The sequence below is a fragment of the Bos indicus x Bos taurus genome, chromosome 6, assembly GCF_003369695.1.
Source record: "Bos indicus x Bos taurus breed Angus x Brahman F1 hybrid chromosome 6, Bos_hybrid_MaternalHap_v2.0, whole genome shotgun sequence".
Classification (NCBI taxonomy): Eukaryota; Metazoa; Chordata; class Mammalia; order Artiodactyla; family Bovidae; genus Bos; species Bos indicus x Bos taurus.
Genome location: NC_040081.1, coordinates 19,655,222 through 19,679,299, shown reverse-complemented (window position 1 = coordinate 19,679,299; position 24,078 = coordinate 19,655,222). Strand labels below are relative to the sequence as shown.

The 24,078-nt window shown below is 37.3% G+C and overlaps 2 protein-coding genes across 6 annotated transcripts in view; one reads left to right on the top strand and one right to left on the bottom strand.

Moving 5' to 3' along the window:
* Positions 1-1,933: 1,933 nt before the first annotated feature.
* On the bottom strand, positions 1,934-23,834 carry INTS12 (integrator complex subunit 12). Of its 2 annotated transcripts, none has more exons than XM_027543909.1 (7): positions 23,681-23,834; positions 16,621-16,785; positions 13,918-14,070; positions 12,678-12,865; positions 11,067-11,226; positions 6,186-6,332; positions 1,934-2,621 (listed from the first exon to the last, which is right to left on the bottom strand). In XM_027543909.1, exons 2-7 carry the CDS (start codon positions 16,774-16,776, stop codon positions 2,037-2,039), a joined length of 1,389 nt encoding a protein of 462 aa, XP_027399710.1. In that variant the 5' UTR covers positions 16,777-16,785; positions 23,681-23,834; the 3' UTR covers positions 1,934-2,036. The 2 variants fall into 2 exon arrangements, with proteins under 2 accessions (XP_027399710.1, XP_027399711.1); XM_027543910.1 differs by having other exon boundaries at positions 23,614-23,699.
* A 13-nt stretch (positions 23,835-23,847) lies between these two features.
* GSTCD (glutathione S-transferase C-terminal domain containing) overlaps positions 23,848-24,078 on the top strand; it is a 151,707-nt gene continuing 151,476 nt past the window's right edge. For 3 of the 4 annotated variants that reach the window (XM_027543908.1, XM_027543906.1, XM_027543907.1), the window contains exon 1: positions 23,958-24,065. In XM_027543908.1, the coding sequence (XP_027399709.1) occupies positions 23,997-24,065 (69 nt within the window). In that variant the 5' untranslated portion in view covers positions 23,958-23,996. Of the gene's footprint in view, positions 24,066-24,078 lie in introns of all 4 variants that reach the window. The other variant, XM_027543904.1, reaches the window with a different exon arrangement.

Genomic DNA, 24,078 nt, shown 5'->3' with positions numbered 1-24,078 from the left:
TAAAAAGATAAAAGCATAACACAAGAACATTAAAAATTACTTTTGAAAAGAAGAAGTTGAAATATTTGGTGGGAGAGGGAGAATCAGTTGAAATGAGCCTGGGACTGATAATGAACATTTAGCTATGGTGGGCGAGGAATAGAAAACTTTATTATCGGGCCATCCTTGTCTTCTTGTAAGGCACCTATTCGGCAGGATCAATTATTGGGACTGTGTTAAAAGACAGAAATATAGATCAATGGAACAAAATAGAAAGCCCAGAGATAAATCCACACACATATGGATACCTTATCTTTGACAAAGGAGGCAAGAATATACAATGGATTAAAGACAATCTCTTTAACAAATGGTGCTGGGAAAACTGGTCAACCACTTGTAAAAGAATGAAACTAGAACACTTTCTAATACCATACACAAAAATAAACTCAAAATGGATTAAAGATCTCAACGTAAGACCAGAAACTATAAAACTCCTAGAGGAGAACATAGGCAAAACACTCTCTGACATACATCACAGCAGGATCCTCTATGACCCACCTCCCAGAATATTGGAAATAAAAGCAAAAATAAACAAATGGGACCTAATTAAACTTAAAAGCTTCTGCACAACAAAGGAAACTATTAGCAAGGTGAAAAGACAGCCTTCAGAATGGGAGAAAATAATAGCAAATGAAGCAACTGACAAACAACTAATCTCAAAAATATACAAGCAACTCCTATAGCTCAACTCCAGAAAAATCAATGACCCAATCAAAAAATGGGCCAAAGAACTAAACAGACATTTCTCTAAAGAAGACATACAGATGGCTAACAAACACATGAAAAGATGCTCAACATCACTCATTATCAGAGAAATGCAAATCAAAACCACTATGAGGTACCATTTCACGCCAGTCAGAATGGCTGCGATCCAAAAGTCTACAAGCAATAAATGCTGGAGAGGGTGTGGAGAAAAGGGAACCCTCTTACACTGTTGGTGGGAATGCAAACTAGTATAGCCACTATGGAGAACAGTGTGGAGATTCCTTAAAAAACTGGAAATAGAACTGCCTTATGACCCAGCAATCCCACTGCTGGGCATACACACTGAGGAAACCAGAAGGGAAAGAGACATGTGTACCCCAATGTTCATCACAGCACTGTTTATAATAGCCAGGACATGGAAGCAACCTAGATGTCCATCAGCAGATGAATGGATAAGAAAGCTGTGGTACATATACACAATGGAGTATTACTCAGCCATTAAGAAGAATACATTTGAATCAGTTCTAATGAGGTGGATGAAACTGGAGCCTATTATACAGAGTGAAGTAAGCCAGAAGGAAAAACACCAATACAGTATACTAACGCATATATATGGAATTTAGAAAGATGGTAACAATAACCCTGTATACGAGACAGCAAAAGAGACACTGATGTATAGAACAGTCTTTTGGACTCTGTGGGAGAGGGAGAGGGTGGGATGATTTGGGAGAATGGCATTGAAATACGTATAATATCATATATGAAATGAGTCGCCAGTCCAGGTTCGATGCATGATACTGGATGCTTAGGGCTGGTGCGCTGGGATGACCCAGAGGGATGGTATGGGGAGGGAGGAGGGTTCAGGATGGGGAACACGTGTATACCTGTGGCGGATTCATTTCGATATTTGGCAAAACCAATACAATATTGTAAAGTTTAAAAACAAAATAAAATTAAAAAAAATAATTATTGGGACTGTGTTAGAAGATGCATTTTTCTTTTTTTTTAATCTGCAGATGCACCAGTCTTCTGGGATTTCAGAAGTTTTTATTAAGAATTAGTCATTCTAATGATTGTTTTCACACACTATGAAAACTGTCAAAATAAAAATGTTAAAACAGATTTAAGATAAACATTTCCAAGTTTCACTAAATACTATTTAGCATTTTAAGGTAAGAAATAATAGAAATTTCATTATGAAGATTTTTATTAAATTATAGTATATTACAATTTATATCTTAATAAGATTTTAATCTTTAGGATAATATGATATAAAAACCTACTTGGCCACATTACTTCTTGAGTTTCTTTTGGGCAGCCTTCTTCTTGACCATCTGTAATCGCTTCATGGCATTGAGTTGTGATTCTTGTGAAGTTGGACCTTTAAGGGATGCCGACGGAGAGGTGCTCGGTTCGGAAGCGGTTTTGTTAGTGGTACTTCCACTAGGCCCTGATGTCCCACTATTTCCATTCCCACTGAGTTGGCTGCTGCTTCCTGGAACCAAACTACTTGGACTGGGAAGACCTACTTTGCTAACATTGTCACAACTAACTGAGCGACTAAGGCCAGTTTTGCCTAGAGTGAGAGGTGGAGGTGGTTTCAACGGTACAGTGGGGGAAGTGCTGTTACTGGAACCTATTTTGGAACCTATTCCCCCTTTGGATGTTGTTGCCAGACCAGTCAAACCCACGGGCTTCTGGTTAGCAGAAGAGGTAGCAGGTTTCCCGCTATTGTTTTGGGCTGCTGAACTCAATTTTGCTGTTGATGGACCAGCAGAAGTAGTTTTGGCTGCAAAAGCTGCCCATCCAATCAGGCCACTAGTTGCTGAAGAGGAAACATTGGTGCTAGAAGAATTTCCTGAAACGACTGTGGATGCCTAAAAAATATAAGATAAATATTAGAGGCAAGTATAATTAATACCTAATATTCTTAAATACATAAGAAGATTAATGGTTAAGACTTTTTATACAAAAATAGTGATCTTGGAAATTTAAATCATCAAAATTAAGTTCTGATAAACTGAAATGACAAAACACATAGAAGAAACCTATCCATAGCTAACGGTGCTACCATTTCCAAAGCAGGAGTTATGCTATGTCATATTCTTATTCTAATCATTTCAGAAAAAAATTTCCTTTTTGAGGACTGCTTCTAGATTCAGTCACAAGCCACATCAGAAAATCAGATTTAATGCTGTAAGTTGTTTTTCATGTAAAAAGGTTATTATTTAGCTTAGTAAAACATCTAATTCTTTAGACCTTGCTCCAGATGACTTGTGGATCAATTCAAAAAACAGAATCCACTCTTAATGGACAAAAATGCTTATGCCCAGGATACTCAGTAGATGTCTGAGATGAGATTTTGAACCTATTAAAAAAAAATTCCCCCTAAATTTTGAGCAAATACTTGCATATATACAGGTATACTGCATTAACTACATGAAATTATACAACTGGTGATAATACTAAAAACATTTCATAACTTTATTTTCCCAATTTATCCATGTTTCCACTGAAACTATCACAAAGAGATCCCTGTTTCAATATAAAGGATTTTTTATAAACTGCCTCAATAAGCTGCATAGTGACATTTTGGGCATGCCTGACTCACTCCCAGATTTATTCCTTAAAGGTGTAACACATATTAAATTTCTCTAATTAACTTCCTTGGACAGTCAAAAGCTAATAGAATACCAATGTCACTATATAAATACTGTTCTTCTTCATACAAAAACAATTTTTTTTCATATTAACATTTAGGGGAAAATGCACTTTGTTCAAATTGATTGTGAATTGAATTTTTCTATCTTATTTTCATGGGTCACAAAAGTGTTAAATATGTAAAAGATAAAAATCTTACAAATAGTATCTTACTTAATATGCTAATTATCATGCTTAAAATACACCCAATTATATTTTAGAACTGAATTCCGAATGAGTTGATAAAAATGCTTTTAGTTCTTACAAAGTAGTCTTCAGTGTTGTCTGCATTAAACATTATAAACCAATGAGAAAAATACTGAAAATAGAGGGCTCTGAGGTCTTTAGAAGAGGAAGGTCCAGATTATTGTTCACATACTGTGAAAAATGATAGGATTTTTTTAGTTACATCATATAATGACTATCTCATAAGGTTATGCAAAGAAGATAAACTTTACATAAATTGCAAATTCCTAGAGAAATGCATATATTTAATGAGAAAAAGATAGCCAAGGTAGCAAAGGACACAGGCGTAGTAAACTTAATTTTCAATTATAAAAGATGTTATTTTTTCCTTTTCTTTCTAATAAATATAAAACTGCCTGCCATTTGACTAAATGATCTTTCAATAAACTTTACAAAAGAAAACCCATCTAAAGTAATCAAAAAGACCAAAACTTATGAAGTACAAAGCAAGTTCTGTGTATATGACATTTTATTTTAATGGTTTGGTGTTACTGGTATTGCTTTTCAATTTATTAAATTTCATAGTAAACATTTATTCTATTTTATCAGAAAAATATCAAAACCTCTTAATCAGAACAAACATGACAGCCAAGGCCTTAATTTATTTGCTGCAAAATAATTTCATATTGAGTTTCCTAAAAATAAGCCTTGGTAGTAATAGGTTGGAGAAGGAGATGGCACCCCACTCCAGTACTCCTGCCTGGAAAATCCCATGGACGGAGGAGCCTGGTAGGCTGCAGTCCATGGGGTCGCAAAGAGTTGGACATGACTGAGTGACTTCACTTTCACTTTTCACTTTCATGCATTGGAGAAGGAATTGGTAACCCACTCCAGTGTCCTTGCCTGGAGAATCCCAGGGACGGGGGAGCCTGGTAGGCTGCCGTCTATGGGGTTGCACAGAGTCGGACACGACTGAAGCGACTTAGCAGCAGCAGTAATAGGTTAGTATAAAAATCTATCTGAAAGTAATTTAAGTATGAAATGAAATGAAAGTTGCTCAGTCGTGTCTGACTCTTTGCAACCCCATGGACTATAGAGTCCATGGAATTCTCTGGGCCAGAATACTGGAGTGGGTAGCCTTTCCCTTCTCCAGGGGATCTTCCCAAACCAGGGATTGAACCCAGGTCTCCCACATTGCAGGCAGATTCTTTACCAGCTGAGCCACAAGGAATATAGCAACTCTAATTATTTTCAATAAATTATTCTTACTTCTACTCTAGCTCACCAAGTCTCTATGTGATAAACCAATAAGGGCTATCCCTTGGATATCAACTCTTCCTTGGTGGTGGTAAAGTTGCTCAGTCGTGTCCGACTCTTTGCAACCCCACGGACTGTAGCCTACCAGGCTTCTCCATCCATGGAATTTTCTAGGCAAGAGTACTGGAGTGGGTTGCCATTTCCTTCTCCAGGGATCTTCCCTACCTAGGGACTGAACCCAGGTCTCCTGCATTGCAGGCAGACGCTTTACCCTCTAAGCCACCAGCTAAATTAAATTAAAAATGCTCTGCAAATAAAATTATCAGTACCTTTCTCAAGAGTACTTTATATTTATATTCTTGATTTTCACTACCTATAGCCAATTGGACAAGGCAATATCTTTAGAATTTTCTGGGAGTAACCTTTGAGAATCTGGAGCTAACATTTTTTCTTCCATCTTTAATATTCTGCTTAAAATTAGAATGTGTAACTCAATAAAAGCATTCCTTTTGTTATAAAATTAGATTAGAAAAATATTTTATCCTATGATATCAAAACGCCAGGATAATAATAATAATGTAGCATGATGTCAAGGAATGAGAAAGGTAATACTCTCACTAGATAATCTGGCCCTTTAGTATAGGAAAGAGCCACTTCATGGGAAAATTCATAATAATAGAAAGAAATAAGAGAAAGCAAGAAAACTTCAAATAGTCAATGAGTAGGGCGAAGAAAGCTCACAAATGATGTGAGGAGCAAAACTACTGCTACTGAGAACAAAGGCATTTGGAATTGAAACCAAATTCCTGAGGGCAGAATATTGGCTGACTACACAGGAATGATAACGAATGTTATCTTAGAATGCTCACAGATAGTTCCTAATCACGATAAAAAAAGAAACAGCAGAGTTCAAGATAATTACATAAATGTTCTCTTTCTACTTAATGTTGACAGTTTGCTGTTGTTTAGTCACTAAGTCATGTCCAACTCTTTTGCGACCCTATGGCCACAGCCCACAAGGCTCCTCTGTCCATGGGATTTCCCAGGTAAGAATACTGGAATGGGTTGCCATTTCCTTCTTCAGGGGATCTTCTGGACCCAGGGACGGAACCCTTGTCTCTTCATTGGCAGGCGGATTTTTTACCACTGAGCCACCAGGGAAGCCAACGTTAATAGTAATACAGTCTTAATTTCCAACATATGGCCATTTAGTCTACAAAGTTCCTGATTAATGTTTTCAAGTAACTAAGTCAACTAAATTTAAATCCAATCTTAGATAAAAATAGAATGTACTATACCTTGACTTCTGATCTCTTAAATGCTAGAAAAGTTGTCTCTGGTTTGAGTTTAGTTTCTGGTTTCTTAACCAATGGATCTTTAACAGCTGGAGCTACAGAAACAACTGTGGGGGCTGGTTTCTGTGGTGGTTTCTGAGTTTTCTGAGCCTGCAAAAATCAGTGTTAAAATTAAATTAGCTACAAAGTCTTAGTTAAATGTACAAAAAGACAATAAAATCTACCACAGGACTCCTCAATGAACTGTAATATAGATAAACATTTAACATTAAAAAAATACAACATTGTGATGACATGGAAAATATAAACTCTTGGACAAATTATTTTATCATATCAATTAATGACTTTATAGATTTTATTAGTTTCTAAACTGTAAAGATAACATGAGGTTTTAAAAATTATGCAGACTGGAGTTAATTAAATATTTTAACAAAACAGTCCAAAATCATTAAAAAGAAAACGAAAAAAACCATATAAACATTTTCAGTTTTATTTTGACCAACAATTGATCTTTTTCCTTTATATTAGGTACTTTACTAAATTCTCTTGTACATGAATCATTTTTTAGTTTATTCTTTAGTGTTTTCCAGCTAGATAATATTAACTATACAAACGGAATAGTGTAGTGTTCGAGAGGACAGCTTTTGGAATCAAACAGAACTAAAATTAAAGCCCAGCTCAACTACTTCCCTATCTATGTTACCTCAGGTAAAATATGTAAATTTCCAGAAGTCTCATTTTTCATCTGCAAAATGTGGATAAAATCTTCTGTTCTAAAGGAGGGTTATGAGAATGCAGTGATTATGTAAGAGTTTACACAGTGTCTGGTACATGTTAAGTGCAGATAATAACAGTTACTATTCATTCATCATCATTATTTACAAATGGTAAGAAAACAAACTTTTCTTACTGATTCCAGAAGAACACTTCTCTATTAGGTGAGTAATGGTGCTCCCAGCCATTCCACTGTTTTTGACAATCCTAATAAACGTCACGCAAGACTATACCAAAAACTTTATTAATGATGTGCTCCCATTTCTGGAAATTTGAATGTTTTATCTTTGTTTAGACTTTCTTGTGCTATGATTTGCCATATAATATATTTTCACCCTTAAGTCTCAGTTCATCCCATTTTTTATATTACATATTTTCCACATGAAAGTATACCTACTTTCAGACATCAGTTATAAAGCAACACTTAGATCAAGAATATTATAAAGAATGCTGGAAGATATCTATGGTAAAATATCTACTACCAAGAAAGATTATCATACCTTGTACTGCAAACCATGTTATGAAAATGTAGCCTTCAGAGTATCAGGAGTACATGGTATTCTAATCTTACACTTTCCCCCACCCACATCAGTAGATGAGGTTAGACTCTGAAGACCGACCTAACTTGTATGGTTTAGTAGATGAAGATTCATTACTATGAAGCTCAGAAAGAACCTCTGCCTAGGAGATCATGTTTGGATCTTCTTCTGCTTCCTGGCTATTTCACCTACCCATCTTAGAACCTAAGAGATACCCAAAACCCTCTGCTCTTTGCTGGTATACTAGTTTAGGGAACTAGGATATTATCACTGATTCAGTATTGCTCAACAAAGGCACTCTAATTTTTTTATTGGGAGACTGACTCACATAGTGTAGAATGTATGAAATTTACCACTCAAGGCAATATGGCCAGTACAGTAACAATCAAAAATACCACCTACTTCTGTTACTGCTGAGTAGGAGTGTGTTGCCACCTTAGACTGAGAACCACTGCAATTAGTCATGAGTGCTGGGGCAAATCCCATTGCCTGGTAGAAAGAAAATTGCAGAACTAAAGAATAACTCTGGACCCTGCCACCCACTATCACACCATTCTTATCTCTGTCTTCCCATCTTTCTGTACTGTAGAACCTGCCATAGTTGAATAAATTAGTGCAAGGGGAAAGAGGATATAAGATGCTTTTTAAGGTATCTTTGAGATACCTTGGAGCAATAACCAATGCACATATGAGAACCGCACTGAAAGCAATTCAGTTTAGCATCCCTTCCATTTCCAAACCCCTTTCTCTCACTAAAGCTTGTGTTTCCTGGATCCCGATCTTCAGGTTCACTTCAGATCACGCAGTTGGTATTTCCCCAGGTCCATTCTTGGTGTATTTAATCATGCTCTGACGTTGGTCATTCAGCACTTGACTCTTGGACATACAGACTGAACTTCTTGACTGCTGATTTCTGGCCCAAATCTGTATTTCCTCTATTTTTATGTATCTTAAAATGAAACAACAGAATGTGGGATGTGTCCAGTCCTGAGCTCTGCTCTGGTGCTCTGTCAGTGAATGAGACTTGCTCTTAATACAAATTAATTAGGCATTTAATTTGCAAAGTTGATAAAGAATAAAATGTATCAGGATGAGGAGAAGCTGAGAAACAGGACATATGGGAACATGAAAGTTCACCACATACTCAGGAAATGAACCATTTGGTTTTATGTGGCCACAGTATGTGGTATATATGGTGAAGTGGTGGGAAGAGAAGGATACAAAGGTAGAACTGGGTCAAAAAGAGAAGGTCCATAATCCACCCTAACAAGGATAACTTCATTACATAGGTAACTGAGAGCCACTGGGCACACTTAAACAGATAAAGTTAGGTAATTATTGTAGAAGAATATTCTATTTGTAGTGTATAAAGTGGACTAAAGCGAATCAAGGAGCTAACACAACAGCAAGAAATGAGCGATTTGTGGAACAGGGTAATAAAAGTGAAATGAGCAGATCTGTGAAATACATATGGGGTAGAATTAACAAGTTTGGTAAACAAAGGGATGTGGATTTAAGAGAGGCATCAAGGATAATATTATCAGTTCAGGCAAATGAGGAAAAACTGAGTGGAGAAGAAAACAATTTTAATTTAAAAAATATTGCACTTGAAGTAACTGTAGGATATCTGGTCATCTGCCAAAATTCACTTCAGAAAGAGGGTAAGAACTATAAATATAGATTTGGTATGAGTTAACTCACAAAATATAAGGGAGAAAAACGTAGGAGAGAACAGCACTTACTTTATTGAGAGACTTATAATAAAATAATAATAAACCTTGAAGCTATGTTAAAGAAAGATCACTATCACAAGTTATTTATTTTGACTAGCAATACTTAGTGACTACTTGTGCCAAAGTGCTGGAACGTACTATTCTGCTCACCCGTAATTACTTGGGTTGAAGTCCTGGAGGGTAGTTTAAGTAATAAACTAAATAAAAATCAGACAGAGCAGAAAAAATACTGTACCATGTCACAGAACTTTCTTGTTACAAACAAAGTATAAATACTACTGAAATTTTATTACTTTTCATAGGAATAAAAACATAACCTATTTCTGATTTAGTGATTAAAATTTCTTTTTATTTAACTAAGTACTTCTGACTTTAAAAAGATATATTTGGTCACAAAAATTTATGTAGAAATTGACTTGGTTAACAATATGAGAACTCTTCTATAAAAAGTCCTTAATCTTCTGGAGAAAGCTATAATTCAAAAAAATACAGGCACTCCTATATTCACAGCAGCACCATTTACAATAACCAAGACATGGAACCAACCTACATGTCCATCAGCAAAGGAGTGGATCAGCCCATGGAATTCTCCATGCCAGAATACTTGAGTGGGTAGCAGTTCCCTTCCGTGGTAGCTACCAGGGAAGCCCCAAAGATATAGTATAGACATATACAACGGACTATTAGTCAGCCATAAAAAAGAACAAAAGAATGCCATTTGCAGCAGTGTGGATGGACCTAGAGATTATCATATAGGAGAAGCAAGTCAGACACAGAAAGACAAATGTCGTATGATAATCACTTCTACGTGGGATCTAAAATATGACACAAATGAACTTATTCATAAAACAGAAACAGACTCATAGAGAATAGACTTGTGATTGCCAAAGGGGTGGGAGCGTGAGGTAAGGATGGACTGGAAAGTCGAAATTAGCAGACAAAAATTATTATGTATAGGATGGATAAACAACAAGGCCCTACTGTATAGCACAGGGGACTATATTCAATATACAGGATCACTTTGCTGTACATCAGAAACCAACATGATAAATCAACTGTACTTCAGTAAAAAATGGAGTAGCCATCATGGTCAACAAAAGAGTCTGAAATGCAGTACTTGGATGCAATCTCAAAAACGACAGAATGATCTCTGTTCGTTTCCAAGGCAAACCATTCAATATCACAGTAATCCAAGTCTATGCCCCAACCAGTAACACTGAAGAAGCTGAAGTTGAACGGTTCTATGAAGACCTACAAGACCTTTTAGAACTAACACCCAAAAAATATGTCCTTTTCATTATAGGGGACTGGAATGCAAAAGTAGGAAGTCAAGAAACACCTGGAGTAACAGGCAAATTTGGCCTTGGAATACGGAATGAAGCAGGGCAAAGACTAATAGAGTTTTGCCAAGAAAATGCACTGGTCATAACAAACACCCTCTTCCAACAACACAAGAGAAGACTCTATACATGGACATCACCAGATGGTCAACACCGAAATCAGATTGATTATATTCTTTGCAGCCAAAGATGGAGAAGCTCTATACAGTCAGCAAAAACAAGACCAGGAGCTGACTGTGGCTCAGACCATGAACTCCTTATTGCCAAATTCAGACTTAAATTGAAGAAAGTAGGGAAAACCACTAGACCATTCAGGTATGACCTAAATCAAATCCCTTATGATTATACCACACATTTATACTATATAAACAAGCATTAAAATAATCAGCTTATAAGATTTTTTTCAATAGCATAAATGTTCAGATTTTTATCTTAACAACCACATATTAACAAAGAAAAGGACAGAGATTGTTTAAAACAGAGAAAAGTAATTCCTACCATTCTTTTCATTTGTCTGGTACATCGGGCACAATACCACACAAGGCGAGGGTCAGTCACTTCCTTGTCTGTCACCTGGGGCTTATGGCAATCTTGGTGGTAGAGATTATGGCATTCCTGACATTCTACTAATTGGTTACCGGATGCCACTGTCATTTGCCTACGAAAATATATCATTAGATATGACACTTATTTGAATGCAACAATTTAAAGCCACTCTAGGGTTCTTCTGGTGAAGTTTGATATCTTAAAGATATATCAGAGAAGCCAAACAGCAAAATAACAAATCCCAATGTGTAGCCTGCACAAACAATTCATTTCTTTTAAAGGTTATGTTTAACCAGTAAGAAATATATAAGGCGACTTAGACTAAACTTGGCTATATTCTTCTTCTTAGCATTTTCCATTGTAATTTTTTTCCTTTTCCCAGAAGGCAGTAGACCTTGGCTCATCCTCCAACAGTCTCATAACATCTTCTTTGTACCTCTATTAAATTCCTTTATATTTGTTGCCTACATATTGTTCTATTTTCTTCATTAATACACGAGTGGCCTAAAGGTAGAAAATGAACCTAATTATCTACAGTGCCTAGCACATTACTACACAGACATGGGGTGCTCCATAAATAAATGTCTTAATTAACAAAATAGAATGTATTAATAAGTGTATCAAAAAGGTAAAAATTGCAACAGCAACAGCCTCAGACCATCATAACAAATCCTCTTATGGAGGATTACAATTACTAGTTCTTTCCCCCTTATTACTTTACCATTTATTTCTTTACATGAAAATGGCAACCCTTACAGTAGATAAAGGTTGAAATAAACAAATATATGTTAAAGCAATGAAGCTCTAACAAAATAATCCTATTAAGAAGTACATTAACTGATGCTGTATAATGTTCACAAAATTTTAGAGCTATGTGTTCAGTCCCATGCACCAGAATTTAATATTTTCATGAAGCGAATAACAGGAAAGGTGACAATCTCTTCTACTGTGCCAGGCAATGAAAGTTATTAACAACTAAAGACGGAGACCCTGGTATCAAGGAATTTAAAATCTAATTATTCTTATTTTTAAGATGAATCTTCTACTAAGCAGAATTATCTATTTTTATAATTATGCATCCATGTTTCACAACAATTCTCAGAATAACCTACATGATCCATTAATTTCATTTTCCTTATCCTTAGGAAAAGATTTAATGCTATTTTAGAAAATGGTATAACCGTTTACTTTATAAATTCTATGAACACTTCAGGAAAAAAAAAAGCAACATAGTCTTCTTAAAAAGAAAGGTGGAAATAATTTAGTCTGCTAAACAGTGTCTCACTAAAAATTAAAGAAATAAGTGCTTTTACTCTAGAAGCCAAGAATGCAGAAAATGTTATTATAACATAACTGATTATAAAGATACCTGTTAGTAATATAAATTTTTGACAAATTTATTAGACATTAAATTGCCACATGGGCAGTTTATCTCCTATCCACCTCCAAATAATGTAAACGGAATTTAAAAAACACCCAACGATTGGTCTATTTTTTTTCTTTTTAAAATTGTTTGTTCTTTACAAAGAAACAAAAGAATCTATGTGGCAAGGTACAACTTACCTACAAACAACACAGGCCAATCCCATCTCCATGGCAAAATCATCAGCACTGGTCTCCTCAAAGCTGGAAAGGTCAGCCATGGCTAAATCCTTGCTGGTTTGGACAGTGATGGGAGAGGACCGTGTCTCTGGTTTCTCCAGTCTAGGTTTCTTTGGGACATCAGCTCCTTCAGTGATGTCTGATTTCATCTATAAAAGGCACCCAATCAAAAAGTAACACATTAAAATGAACTTTAAATCACTGAGAGATGTACAAGACAGACAGTGTGCAATGACCAAGTCCACTCCGCAGACACTTTCACATAGTTAGGGACAAAAGCACGCACTAAAGACCCGTAGAAGATGTATAAGAAATTCGTACTCAGTATGTTAGAAGAATCCAACAAGGTAAAAAGAAACAAATCAGAACAGTTCAGCATACATCTGTATCTCTCTTTGTACTCTTTTATTCATTAAAGAATCATGGAAGTTCAATGGATTTACTTACACTGCCCTCCTACCCACCACTGGATGCTTTGAATTGAGAAGCCACAGCACTAATAAGGATATTTTTAAGGCTATTTTAAAATATTTTAAATTATGAACTAATAATATTTTATATTGAAAAGAAATGAATAATGAACTTCCACTAGTAACTCAGGCTTAACACATTGCCATATTTGTTTCAAAGCAAATTCTGGCTCCTTTCTTTAAAATATAAAGAGAACAATATAATATAGGTAATAAAGAGCCAGTACTTAGAAAAAGTATGGAAACACAACCCCTTGAGGGCAGGTATTACTAAAGTTTTTTTAAATGTTTTTTTTACTAAGTTCTAAAATCCTAATAATTAACCATGTGCAGAAATCATTCACAGTAGACAATCCAAGAGTTTTCTGTAACCCTGTTAAAGTACATGCTTTTCTGCAAATTTCATGTCTAGTGATTTACATCTTTATTCTTTCCTTGCCATCTTTTCTTTTCAACAACTGTTCAATATAAAATATTTGAGTTATAGATTAAAGTTTACACATGAAATTAGTATATCTTCTAGGGCTCAAATATTTGTTGACAATGATTTCAATAAACGGTTCTAAAATGTTTCTAAATTTTAATTAAAAAAATCCATAATAACCAAAATATATTTCCTGAGTGATTATTTTTTTTACACTTTTTTTACACACTTTTACCAATTATTATATACAAAAAGTAAGCAAAAAACAACTGATTGATTGATTTACTAGAGTAAAGCAAAATCTTACTTTATCAGCAGGTCTCTTTTCACCTTCCTTTTTTACCTTCTCAGTTGTGAGAACCTTGCCATTATTATTGCCAGAAGGAAGACTAGATGATGTTTTGGGCTCCTGCTTAACAGAAACAGTTTTTGTGCTTGAAATTTTGGGTGGCTCCACATCCTGTATATGAAATTAAAAGATACCTATAAAGAAATATTCAGACTAGTATATTATTAAAAACAAAACCAGATCACAAATCTAAATTATCAGTTAAAAATTAAGACATCAAATGTGCCAACATATTGTGTCTTTTTCTTCAATAAGTTTCACTATATGGTTTCACATTTGTGAGCCATCACTACAATTAATATAATGAACATATTCATCATCTTGCCAAGTTTCCTTGTTGCCGTCTATAATCACTCTTAGAGGCAGACATTCTAGAAAACTAAGACACCCATTCTCAGGAAACTACTGATCCATCTTCTGTAACTATATAGGTTGCATTTCCTAGAAATTTTCATAAGTGGAATCATGCAGGATATACTTTTTCTGGCTTTTTCACTCAGTATATTTACTCTGAGATTCATGAATGTCACTGAGTGTAACAAAAGTTCCCTCCTTTTGTCGCTGAATAGTACTCCATTGAACAAATATACCATGATTTGTTTATTCATTTACCTACTGCCGGACTACTGGGTTGTTTCCAGTTTGGGGCTATTACAAATAAAGATGTTACGAACATTCACGTACAAACCCTTACATGGACACATACTTTAATTTCTTTAGAATAAATGTCTAGGAGTAGGATGTCTGGATTGTATGGTAGGTTTATGAATAACTTTTTAAGAAACTATCAAACCATGTTCCAAAGTGGTATACCATTTTATATTTTCATCAGGAGTACCTGAGAGTCCCAGTTCCTATCTTCAAATCCTCACCAATACCTGGTATGGCTAATCTTTTTAATTTTAGACATTTAATAGATATGTATGGCATATCATTGTAGATTTAATTTACATTTCTCTAATGGCTAAAAATGTAAGGGCAGGAGACGTTTTAGTTGCAACCAACTTCTCATGTACTTTAACAAATGCGCTTCCTTCTGTTTTAGAATCAAAATACTGCTTCTTGGGGCTTCCCTGGTGGTCCAGTGATTATGAATCCACCTGCCAATTCAGGGTACATGGGTTCAGTCCCTGGTCTGGAAGATCCCATATGCCATGGAGCAACTAAGCCCTGGCGTCACAACTACTGAGCCCACACACTAGGGCCCATGAGCTGCACCTACTGAAGCCCTGCGCCCTGGAGGCTGCACTCCGCAACGAGAGAAGATACTGCAGTGAGAAGCTGATGCACAGCAATGCAGAGTAGCCCCTACCTGCCACACTTAGAGAAAGCCTGAGTGCAGCAGTGAAGACCCAGTGTGGCCAAAAGTAAAATAAGTAAATAAATTTTTAGAAAAATACTGCTTCTTTAGTAATAATAGGAATTTCCTATTTGGACAATATCAATACTCGGAGCAGAACAAATTTGTTAGTGCATTTTGTTGAATTTTATTAATTTGGTTGGTTTGAGCTCGCCGAACCTTCAGAATGAGAATGGTAAAATAAATGATGGCTCCACTATTCAAAGGACAATAAAAAGGTCTGAGAATACGAGAGCTTATTTTGAAAGAAGGCCTGGAGGAAAACATCACTGCTTACTTGGGCACTGAGTCTGGGACTCGGCCCTGTCTTGAGTTTGAGATTCTGGATTAGACTGAGCTAGTCAGGTAGCTTGGTCTTCTCCTTATCAGTTTGGTATCCAGGTGTTCATAGACCTGGGTGACTCGAAGTTTCAAGGCTAGAGTTTTAGACAGGTTTGAAAGAATGTCTTAGGTAGGTATAAAGAATATAGTAAGAGCTGTCATTCACTAAGAGCTTATTATATACCAGGCAGACACTACACTAGGTGTAGTGTACCAATGTTCTTTATTTCTTTTAATGTTCATTACTTTGCAAGGTAGTTCTCATTATCCTCATTTTACTAATAGAGAAACAGATGCTGGGTGAAATGAAGTTACTATGTACCTCAGTTTCCTTATTGTAAAATAAAAATAAATAATACCTATCTCAAAGGATCATTATCACAATTAAAATTAATTATACACCTATATCACTGAGAAAAGTACCTAGGACACAGTAAATGTTCAAGATATGTTACCTGTCATCACACTAGTAAGACGTAAGCTGGGATTTAAAACAGATCTGTCTGGTTCCAAAATGTATATTCTTTTCATAGAAAGCTGCTTGGCCACTTTGTTTGCAATGGGAGTTACATAGTTCTCACAGTTTATCCATACCTCCTTTTTCCCTTAAATTATCCTATCTATATGTAATTCACTTCATTGTAGAATTCTTGCCCTTTTATTTTTTTGCCCCTAAAACATTAGAGAATAATTACAAGCTATGGTTTCATTCAGCAGATTAAAAAAATCCTAATCATAAAGAATTAAAATTATAATACATAAGTGGGTTTCTATACACAGAAAATAGTAGAACAAAATATTGTCCACTCTCAGCTAACTTTTCTATACAGTGGAATAGTTCTCTGAAAGCTTGAGAAAGAAAAGAACACTGTAAAGTTCTTCATGCCACAAGGGAAGATTATCTGGCAGACTGTTTTGAGATGGTCTAAACATTAAAGACTTTACAGAACTCCCTCCAAGCCTCTAATTCAGTTATATACCTTTTGAGATGGACGGTAACTTGAATCAATGCCCCGAGCCAAAGATTCATCAAGTAGTGTTTTTAGCTTTTCAGCAGAATCTTTACTCTTTGAATGTAAGAAGCCTAATGCTTTCAAAAATATGGGATCAAGTTCCAAGTTCACTGCAGCAGCCATCCCAAACACCTGAAGGAAAAAAAAAGAAGGTAATTTACAGACAATGGGCAATTACCTGTCGAAATTTATCTGTCTTGTTCTGTTTAAATGTATTACTGTGCACCTGATACAAAATTCAAACTGTCTAAAAGGTTATTACAGATACATTTCCTTCTTATCCCTAATTGGAATTATCTAGTTCTCTTCTCCTAAAGTGAGAGTATTATCAGCTTTCAGACAAGCTCCTGCTCTTCACAGAGCCTCTTCCTAATATAGTTTTCAAATAATACACTTATAATTTAGTACAGAGAAACTTGATGTGTTTAGGTCAAGTTTACAGTATATCAAAATTTCTTCTCTCAAACCTTATTTATACACCCCTCACCCCCCACACACAGACTGGAGGAAGGGTGTCACGGGAGACAACAGTTAGAGCATACATTAAGCAATAAGCTATAAAAGTTAGTGCTGAAATTTTAACCTCAGTTATCTTTTTTTGCCTCCTTAGTCCTCAGTCCCAATCTTGAATGCCTCAGAAAATACACTTATGATAATTTTATTGCATCACATTTAGCTTGTGGTATCTCATGCATTAACCTATTTTTAAAAAGCAAAGTCTGTGACAAATGGTGCCAAAAGATATATATATATATATGGCCTATGATATTCTCTGTGCCCTAAGGAGCTTAAAAAATAGTGAAGATATACATCAAAGGCTTATGAAATTCTAAAACATTAAAAAGTTTTCTTTTCAGTTAATACCAATGCTATTATGTTGTTTTATTTTTGGTGTCACTTTTTAAAATACTTCTCCAGGCAAGGAATTATTAAAATAAAAATGTATACTTTGTATTCAATCCTTTGATCAACATTCTAGAGCTTGAAACTGTCTTCTGTCCTTGAGGTTAATACTGTAATAATGCAACACACTTGTACTTGCTAGAGTTAGGGATCTGTCAGCAATTCCACAGTAATCTCTCATTTTCAGGGATTTATAAAGCCATTAAAACTTGCTGTAGGTTTAATCTTGGTATATGAAAGACCACCCTGAAAATGGATTTTGTTTGTTCCTTCCCTATCTACCTTCCTCCTAATACTTCTTCAGTTTTTATAGGAAACACACATACACACACTCCGAATGGTTTTTTTTTTTTAAAGAAGGTATAAGATACCCCTCTGATGGCCACAAAATTATTGTCAAATTCTGTGCTCTACTCAATCACCCAAGAGCAGGGGTCCAAAGCTCAATATTAAAAGAAAAATAATCTACCTCAAACAGTTGTATGGGTAATAATTTAATAAAAATTGAGAAGCAACCTCTGTTACTTCTTAAGACTGTATTATTACATACATTACCCATATATAATGATAGGTACAGAAAGGTGTACTTTTTTTTAATTATTCATGAGGAGAAAAGTGTTCCTCATTAAAATGTCCACAATGAAAAGGAGTGAAGTTGCCACTCCTCCTGAGTGCACAAGGAAACACAGCCTAGACTTTCTACTGACTTAAGTTTTTATAGCTCAGGAACACAGTAGTTTACTTATCCAGAGAAGTCTGTATTTTGAGGTGCTGAAAGGACTGAAACTTAGAAGAATCCTTTTAATATACTAGAAAAACCATTACTTCAAACTTCTATGTTGAAAATTAGAAGCAAAGTATTTCTATAATCACAGATAGAAAAAGGTTTATATTACAGATTAGGTAACAAGAGCCAGCACCTCGTCTTTTACATCTCCCCCACTGGCAGGTAAATTCTTGACTACCAGCACCACTTGGGAAGCCCGTATAATTGGTAGCTAAATACATACATAAAGAAGTGTACTTACTTTTTTACTCATGGAATAAATGGTGAGAAAAGTTTGGAGACCAATGGGTTAGCCTTTCTAGCAATTTCCAGTTTCCCTTTTCCTATTATATATACATAATGGTTACTTTAAGGTACAAACTTACTTCCCCCTTGAAAATCCCTCCAGTACTTATTTAGCTCAGGGCTTCCCAGGTGGCGCCAGTGGTAAAGAAATTGCCTGCCAATTCAGGAGACATAAGAGTGATGGGTTTGATCGCTGGGTTGAGAAGATCAACCATGGGGGAGGGCATGGCAACCCACTCCAATATTCTTGCCTGGAGAATCGCACGGACAGAGGAGCCTAGCAGGATGTGGTCCGTGGGGTTGCAAACAGTTGGACAACGAAGTCAGACAATGAAGCACGCAAGCATGCACTCATTCAGCTCAGTCCTTCCCCCCTCCACGTTAATTTCATTGCTAGCTCCCCAGCATCTTCTAGCCCCTACTTATTACCAACATATTCCCCTAGCTTTTTCCATAGTTTTCTCAAGCACTCCTTTTATTGCTTTACCTTGACTATCCGCTCTCCCCGCCTCCCATACACACAGACTTCACCTGTTTTACAGCCTTCCCAAGTAGTGAGTTGTTCCTATTCAAAGACCAAACAGAAGTCTACAGAGACCTTACTCCGTATTGCTGTTTGAGGGAGAATACTCCGACCATCATTGATCAACATCGTCTCTTGAAACCACACCTGCATGTTCACTGTTGCTAATGGACAGAACATTTGTACCAGGTTCATCTTCTTCCTCTCCCCCTTGCCATTATCTCTGGTAATTTTAGCGTCTATACTGGTGTTCTTCTCCAAATTCCTGTGCTAGGTTTATTTAGATCTTCAACCTCAAAGAGCTTCATCTTTAGCTACTGAAACCTGGAACTCACAACTCTTCTCTTTGACTACAGTCAATTCTCCTTTTTAACTACAATCTTCCACCACTCTACTAATCTCTTCTACTGCTTTGACCCAGGAACCTCTTCAGGGTACCAAGTAAATTTTTCTTTCTTTTAAAAATTTCTTTACTCCCATCCACCTGTACTTTGAATTTATAGAGGCCTCCACTTTTTTGTTTCCTCTGCTTCCTCTTTATTAGCACTTTCTCGACCCAACTTCTGTTCCCCATCCAACAGAAAAAAACAGGAGTTGGGCCTAAAATAAAACACTCATCATTATATGTTTTATCCTTTATTCTTTTGCTTACTACCTTACTTTCCCTCTCCAGTTTCTATTGCCTTCTCCGGTTTCTATTACTTCTCCTTTCTTACTGGCAAATACACATTAGTAATCCTCTGTATGTAGACTCTGAATAGCGTGATGAAGTCACACGCCAGCTTGGCCCATCCCATGTGGGATGTGAATTATCCCTTTGTCCAGTGAATCCCATCTGTTAGTCACTAGCCAGCTCGGTTATCAGACTGGCTGCCAGGGTACTGCAGTGCTTGTGTTCATGTTACCTTATTATTATTTATTTAATGGCCCCAAAGAGCCAGAGTAGTAAGGCATACAATTCAGATATGCCAGAGAAGCTGCAAAGTGCATCCTCTAAGTGAAAAGGTGGATGTTTTCAACTTAATAAGAAAAAAGTTATATGCTCATATAATGAGGTTGCTAAAATCTATGTAAGAACAAGTCTTCTATTTGTGAAATTGTGAAGAAGGAAAAAGAAATTTGAGCTAGTTTTGCTATTGTACCTCAAGCTGTAAGAGTTATAGCCATGGCACATTAAGTGCTTAGTTAGATTGGAAAAGCCATTAAATTTGTGGGTGGACATGAACAGAGTATGTGTTCAAACCGACAGAAATGCGTTGGGCCAGAAAGCATTGAGCATCTACAAAAACTTCAGCAAGGGATCCCCTGAAATGAGTGACACCAGCCATTTACTGAAAGTAAGAGATGGTTACATAGATTTGGGTTTAGACTGAAAAATATATAAATTACTGGAGAGGCTATGTCTGCCAATGAAGAACCCACTGTCACATTTCAGGCAGAGTTAAAGAAGCTGAAGGGAGAGACTATGTTCACATAACTTTTATTATGGTATGTTGTTATAATCATTCTATTTTATTATCAGTTGTTGTTAATCTCTTACTGTGCCTAATTTATTAATAAAACTTTATCACAGGTATGTATGCAGGAAAAAAAATGGTATATATAGGGTGTGGTACTATTTATGGTTTCAGGCATCCACTGGAGATCTTGGAACATATCCTACATGGATAAGAAGGGACTACTGAATAGTGAAAGAAATTTCTTTTTCTTCTATGGTCCTAAAGAGGTCAGCAACTGTGGTGTAAATCTATCACTCAGTAATGCTGGCCAAGAGAATTCACTGTCTCTTTCAAAAACCTTTCTTTTCCATGAGAAACACTCAGCTTTTCTGGTTTTCCTTTTCTATCTCAGGCTCTTCTTTCTGTGGGTCATCTTTTCAACTCCATTGATCTTGGTATTGCCGAAGTAATTGTGTCCTCGTCTAGTTTCTTTAGTTCTGCTACCAGTTTCCTATTTGGTAATCTTTATATATCAGGTTTTCAACTAGCAACTGTAGACAGATGATTTCATACGTTTACTCCCAGTCCATCTCTCTTAAGCTTAAACCCCATATTTCCAACTGCTTAGTAGACATATCTAACTGGTTGCCCTAATGTATCTCAAGTTCAGCTATGATTGAATTTGAAATTATGAATATCTTCCCCCCAAATTTCCCTGTCCTGCACTTTCAATAAATGACACACTCTCCATTAATCAGGTCTGAGGCCTAAACCTTTGCTCACTGAGTCCTTCCCCATTCCTTATTCTGAACAATCAGCAGGCCTTTCCTGTGAATTCTGAGTCTGCAACATTTCTCACATCTGTTCCTGCTTTTCATTTCCAAGGCTATTACTCAGATTCAGGTTTTCACTTGCTTTTTGTACTACAGTAATACTCTGGTTATTCTCCTTGACATCAAGACAGTTGCCATATTAATGTTCCTGCAACACATTTTCTTTCTTTCTTCTTTGAAAATTAAGGCAACCCACTGCCTTAAGCCTAACTTCTTGGCCTACCATTAAGAAAGATTCAGTAACTGGCACAAAAACTTTAAGTCTTCATTCCTAGATTTTCAGTAGGGCAGAGTCATTAGCTGGGCTTGCTGCTGCTGCTGCTAAGTCGCTTCAGTTGTGTCCAACTCTGTGCGACCCTATAGATGGCAGCCCATCAGGCTGCCCTGTCCCTGGGATTCTCCAGGCAAGAACACTGGAGTGGGTTGCCATTTCCTTCTCCAATGCATGAAAGTGAAAAGTGAAAGTGAAGTCGCTCAGTCGTGTCCGACTCTTTGCGACCCCATGGACTGCAGCCTTCCAGGCTCCTCTGTCCATGGGATTTTCCAGGCAAGAGTACTGGAGTGGGATGCCATCGCCCTCTCCGGCACCATCTTCTTCTTCTCTTCTTCTCAATTTGTCTGTCTGAGAAGCATTTTACCTTTTTTTATATTTCCAAATCCTATCAAGACCTGGTTCAAATACTACTTCTCATAAGGACTTTACTCATAGCTAGTGTTCTGCTCTATTCCCTGGACTACGAATCCTGCTCTCCAAGGATATCTAGCAGTGCATTCTCATGGTATGGGAGTTTTCTACCTTGAACCACACTTTTTAATTTTTTTGGACATTTGTTATATTCTCTATAAAACTCTCAGTACTGTAAGGGGAGAAGCTATCCTTTTTGCCTGTGTGTGTTTGTGTGCTAGATGGCTTCACTGGTGGCCAACTCTACGTGAACCTATGGACTGTAGCCTGTCAGGCTCCTCTGTCCATGGGATTCTCCAAGCAAGAATACTGGAGTTGATTGCTATGCTCCCTTCCTATCTTTGTTGCCTACCATTTTGCTATTTTGCAAAGTACCACAATATAATGGCCACAGAATTATTAGAGGTCAAAGTATAATGATCTTTTCTCTGCTTCTACACAGTTCTAAACATTTCCAAAGTCCCTTAACAAAAAGCGACAAAAAAGAAACTCAGAGCCATCCCCACTGCCTCGCCCTGGCCCAAATCCTAAAACATCAAAAAGGGAAAGGCAGTACAAAACAAAAACACCTCTTTCAAGACTGGGGACTTGTACAGTGTTCCTATCTGCAATACTCTCTTGCCAATCCTTTGTCTGGTTTAAATTTTTTAATCTCACTAGGCTGTAAACTCCATGCAAGCAGGGACTTGTTTTAGTCACTGTTATATACCTAGTGCTTGGAACTTAACAGACGCTCACAACTATTTGTTGAGTCATTGAACTAGGTTTCGTTTAAATGTCACTTTTGAGGGCTTCTGTGATTTCTCCAAACTAAGTTGGGTATTCATATATTAATATATGCTTTCCTCTAGATTCCATTTCCCACTCAACACGCCAATCTTTTTTTTTTTTTTTTTTTAACACGCCGATCTTAAAAGAAGTGCAAAGTTGGTCTTCATGTGAACGAGATGCAGGAAACTGACCCTATTCACACAAAGTGCAATATTAGGGTTGTCATCACAGAACGGCTCTAGATAGCTTTGCCTCTTCATCTTTGCAAGCTCTTGTAACCCATCCCTTCAAAGATGCTACCCTTTTTATTCCTTCACCGAGTTCTTGGCCCTAGGTTATACTGATATCTTAGGCACACGTCCGGAAACACAGGTGAGGCGGAAAGACCTTGATTCCAAACCAATCAAGTGACAGAGAATCTAAACAGTGACCAGAGAGGCGCAGAACAAGAATGCCAATATTTTGACCAAAGTCGTGACACACCCAAGGCCTATGACAAGTGATCCGGAGAGGTGAGAGGCAGACAGAAGAAGCTGTACAGAGAAGTCGCCAAAACCTGCCAAGGAAGGTCCGAGAAAGGGTTCCAAGGACCTAGTCCCTGGGGCTTACTCTCCGAGGAAGCACGACCCTCGTTGTAAGGAGAAAGCGGTCAGCCTGGGCACTCGACCGCCTGTAGACGGCGAAGTGAGAGGGAGCGAGAAAACTCTTAAGACCCCACGGAACTACTCTCCCACCTCGCCCCTCGCGGAGGTCTGAAGCCCCTGAGAGTCGGCTGAGAGCCGGCAGCAGGTCACTACTCACTATTCACCGCTCCGCCCAGCTGCTCCGTCCGTTGCCGGTGGCCTGGCGAACCGGTGCCAACACCACCAGTCCGCTCCGAGAGCGGAAAAACAAAGGTTCCCGCAGGAGGCTCGGCTGGGGAACGTTTTGACTGTGCGACGGTAGGAAGTGACGTGACCCTCTCTTTCCGGTCCGCCGGATTATGAATGACGGTCGCCGCCACCGCTTCCTTGAAGCGCTCTGCGTTCTTTCTCTCGTGGCCTCGTTGGCAGCGAGTGGTCAGCAGACGAAGACTCCCTGAAGTGGCCTCGGGAAACTCGGCTCGGGCGGGGCTGGAATGCGCTGGCGGCCCCTGTCGCCTACCCACTCACGCACCCTCCCTGCCTGGCCGCGCCTCTGCGACCAGGTAAGGAGGGCGC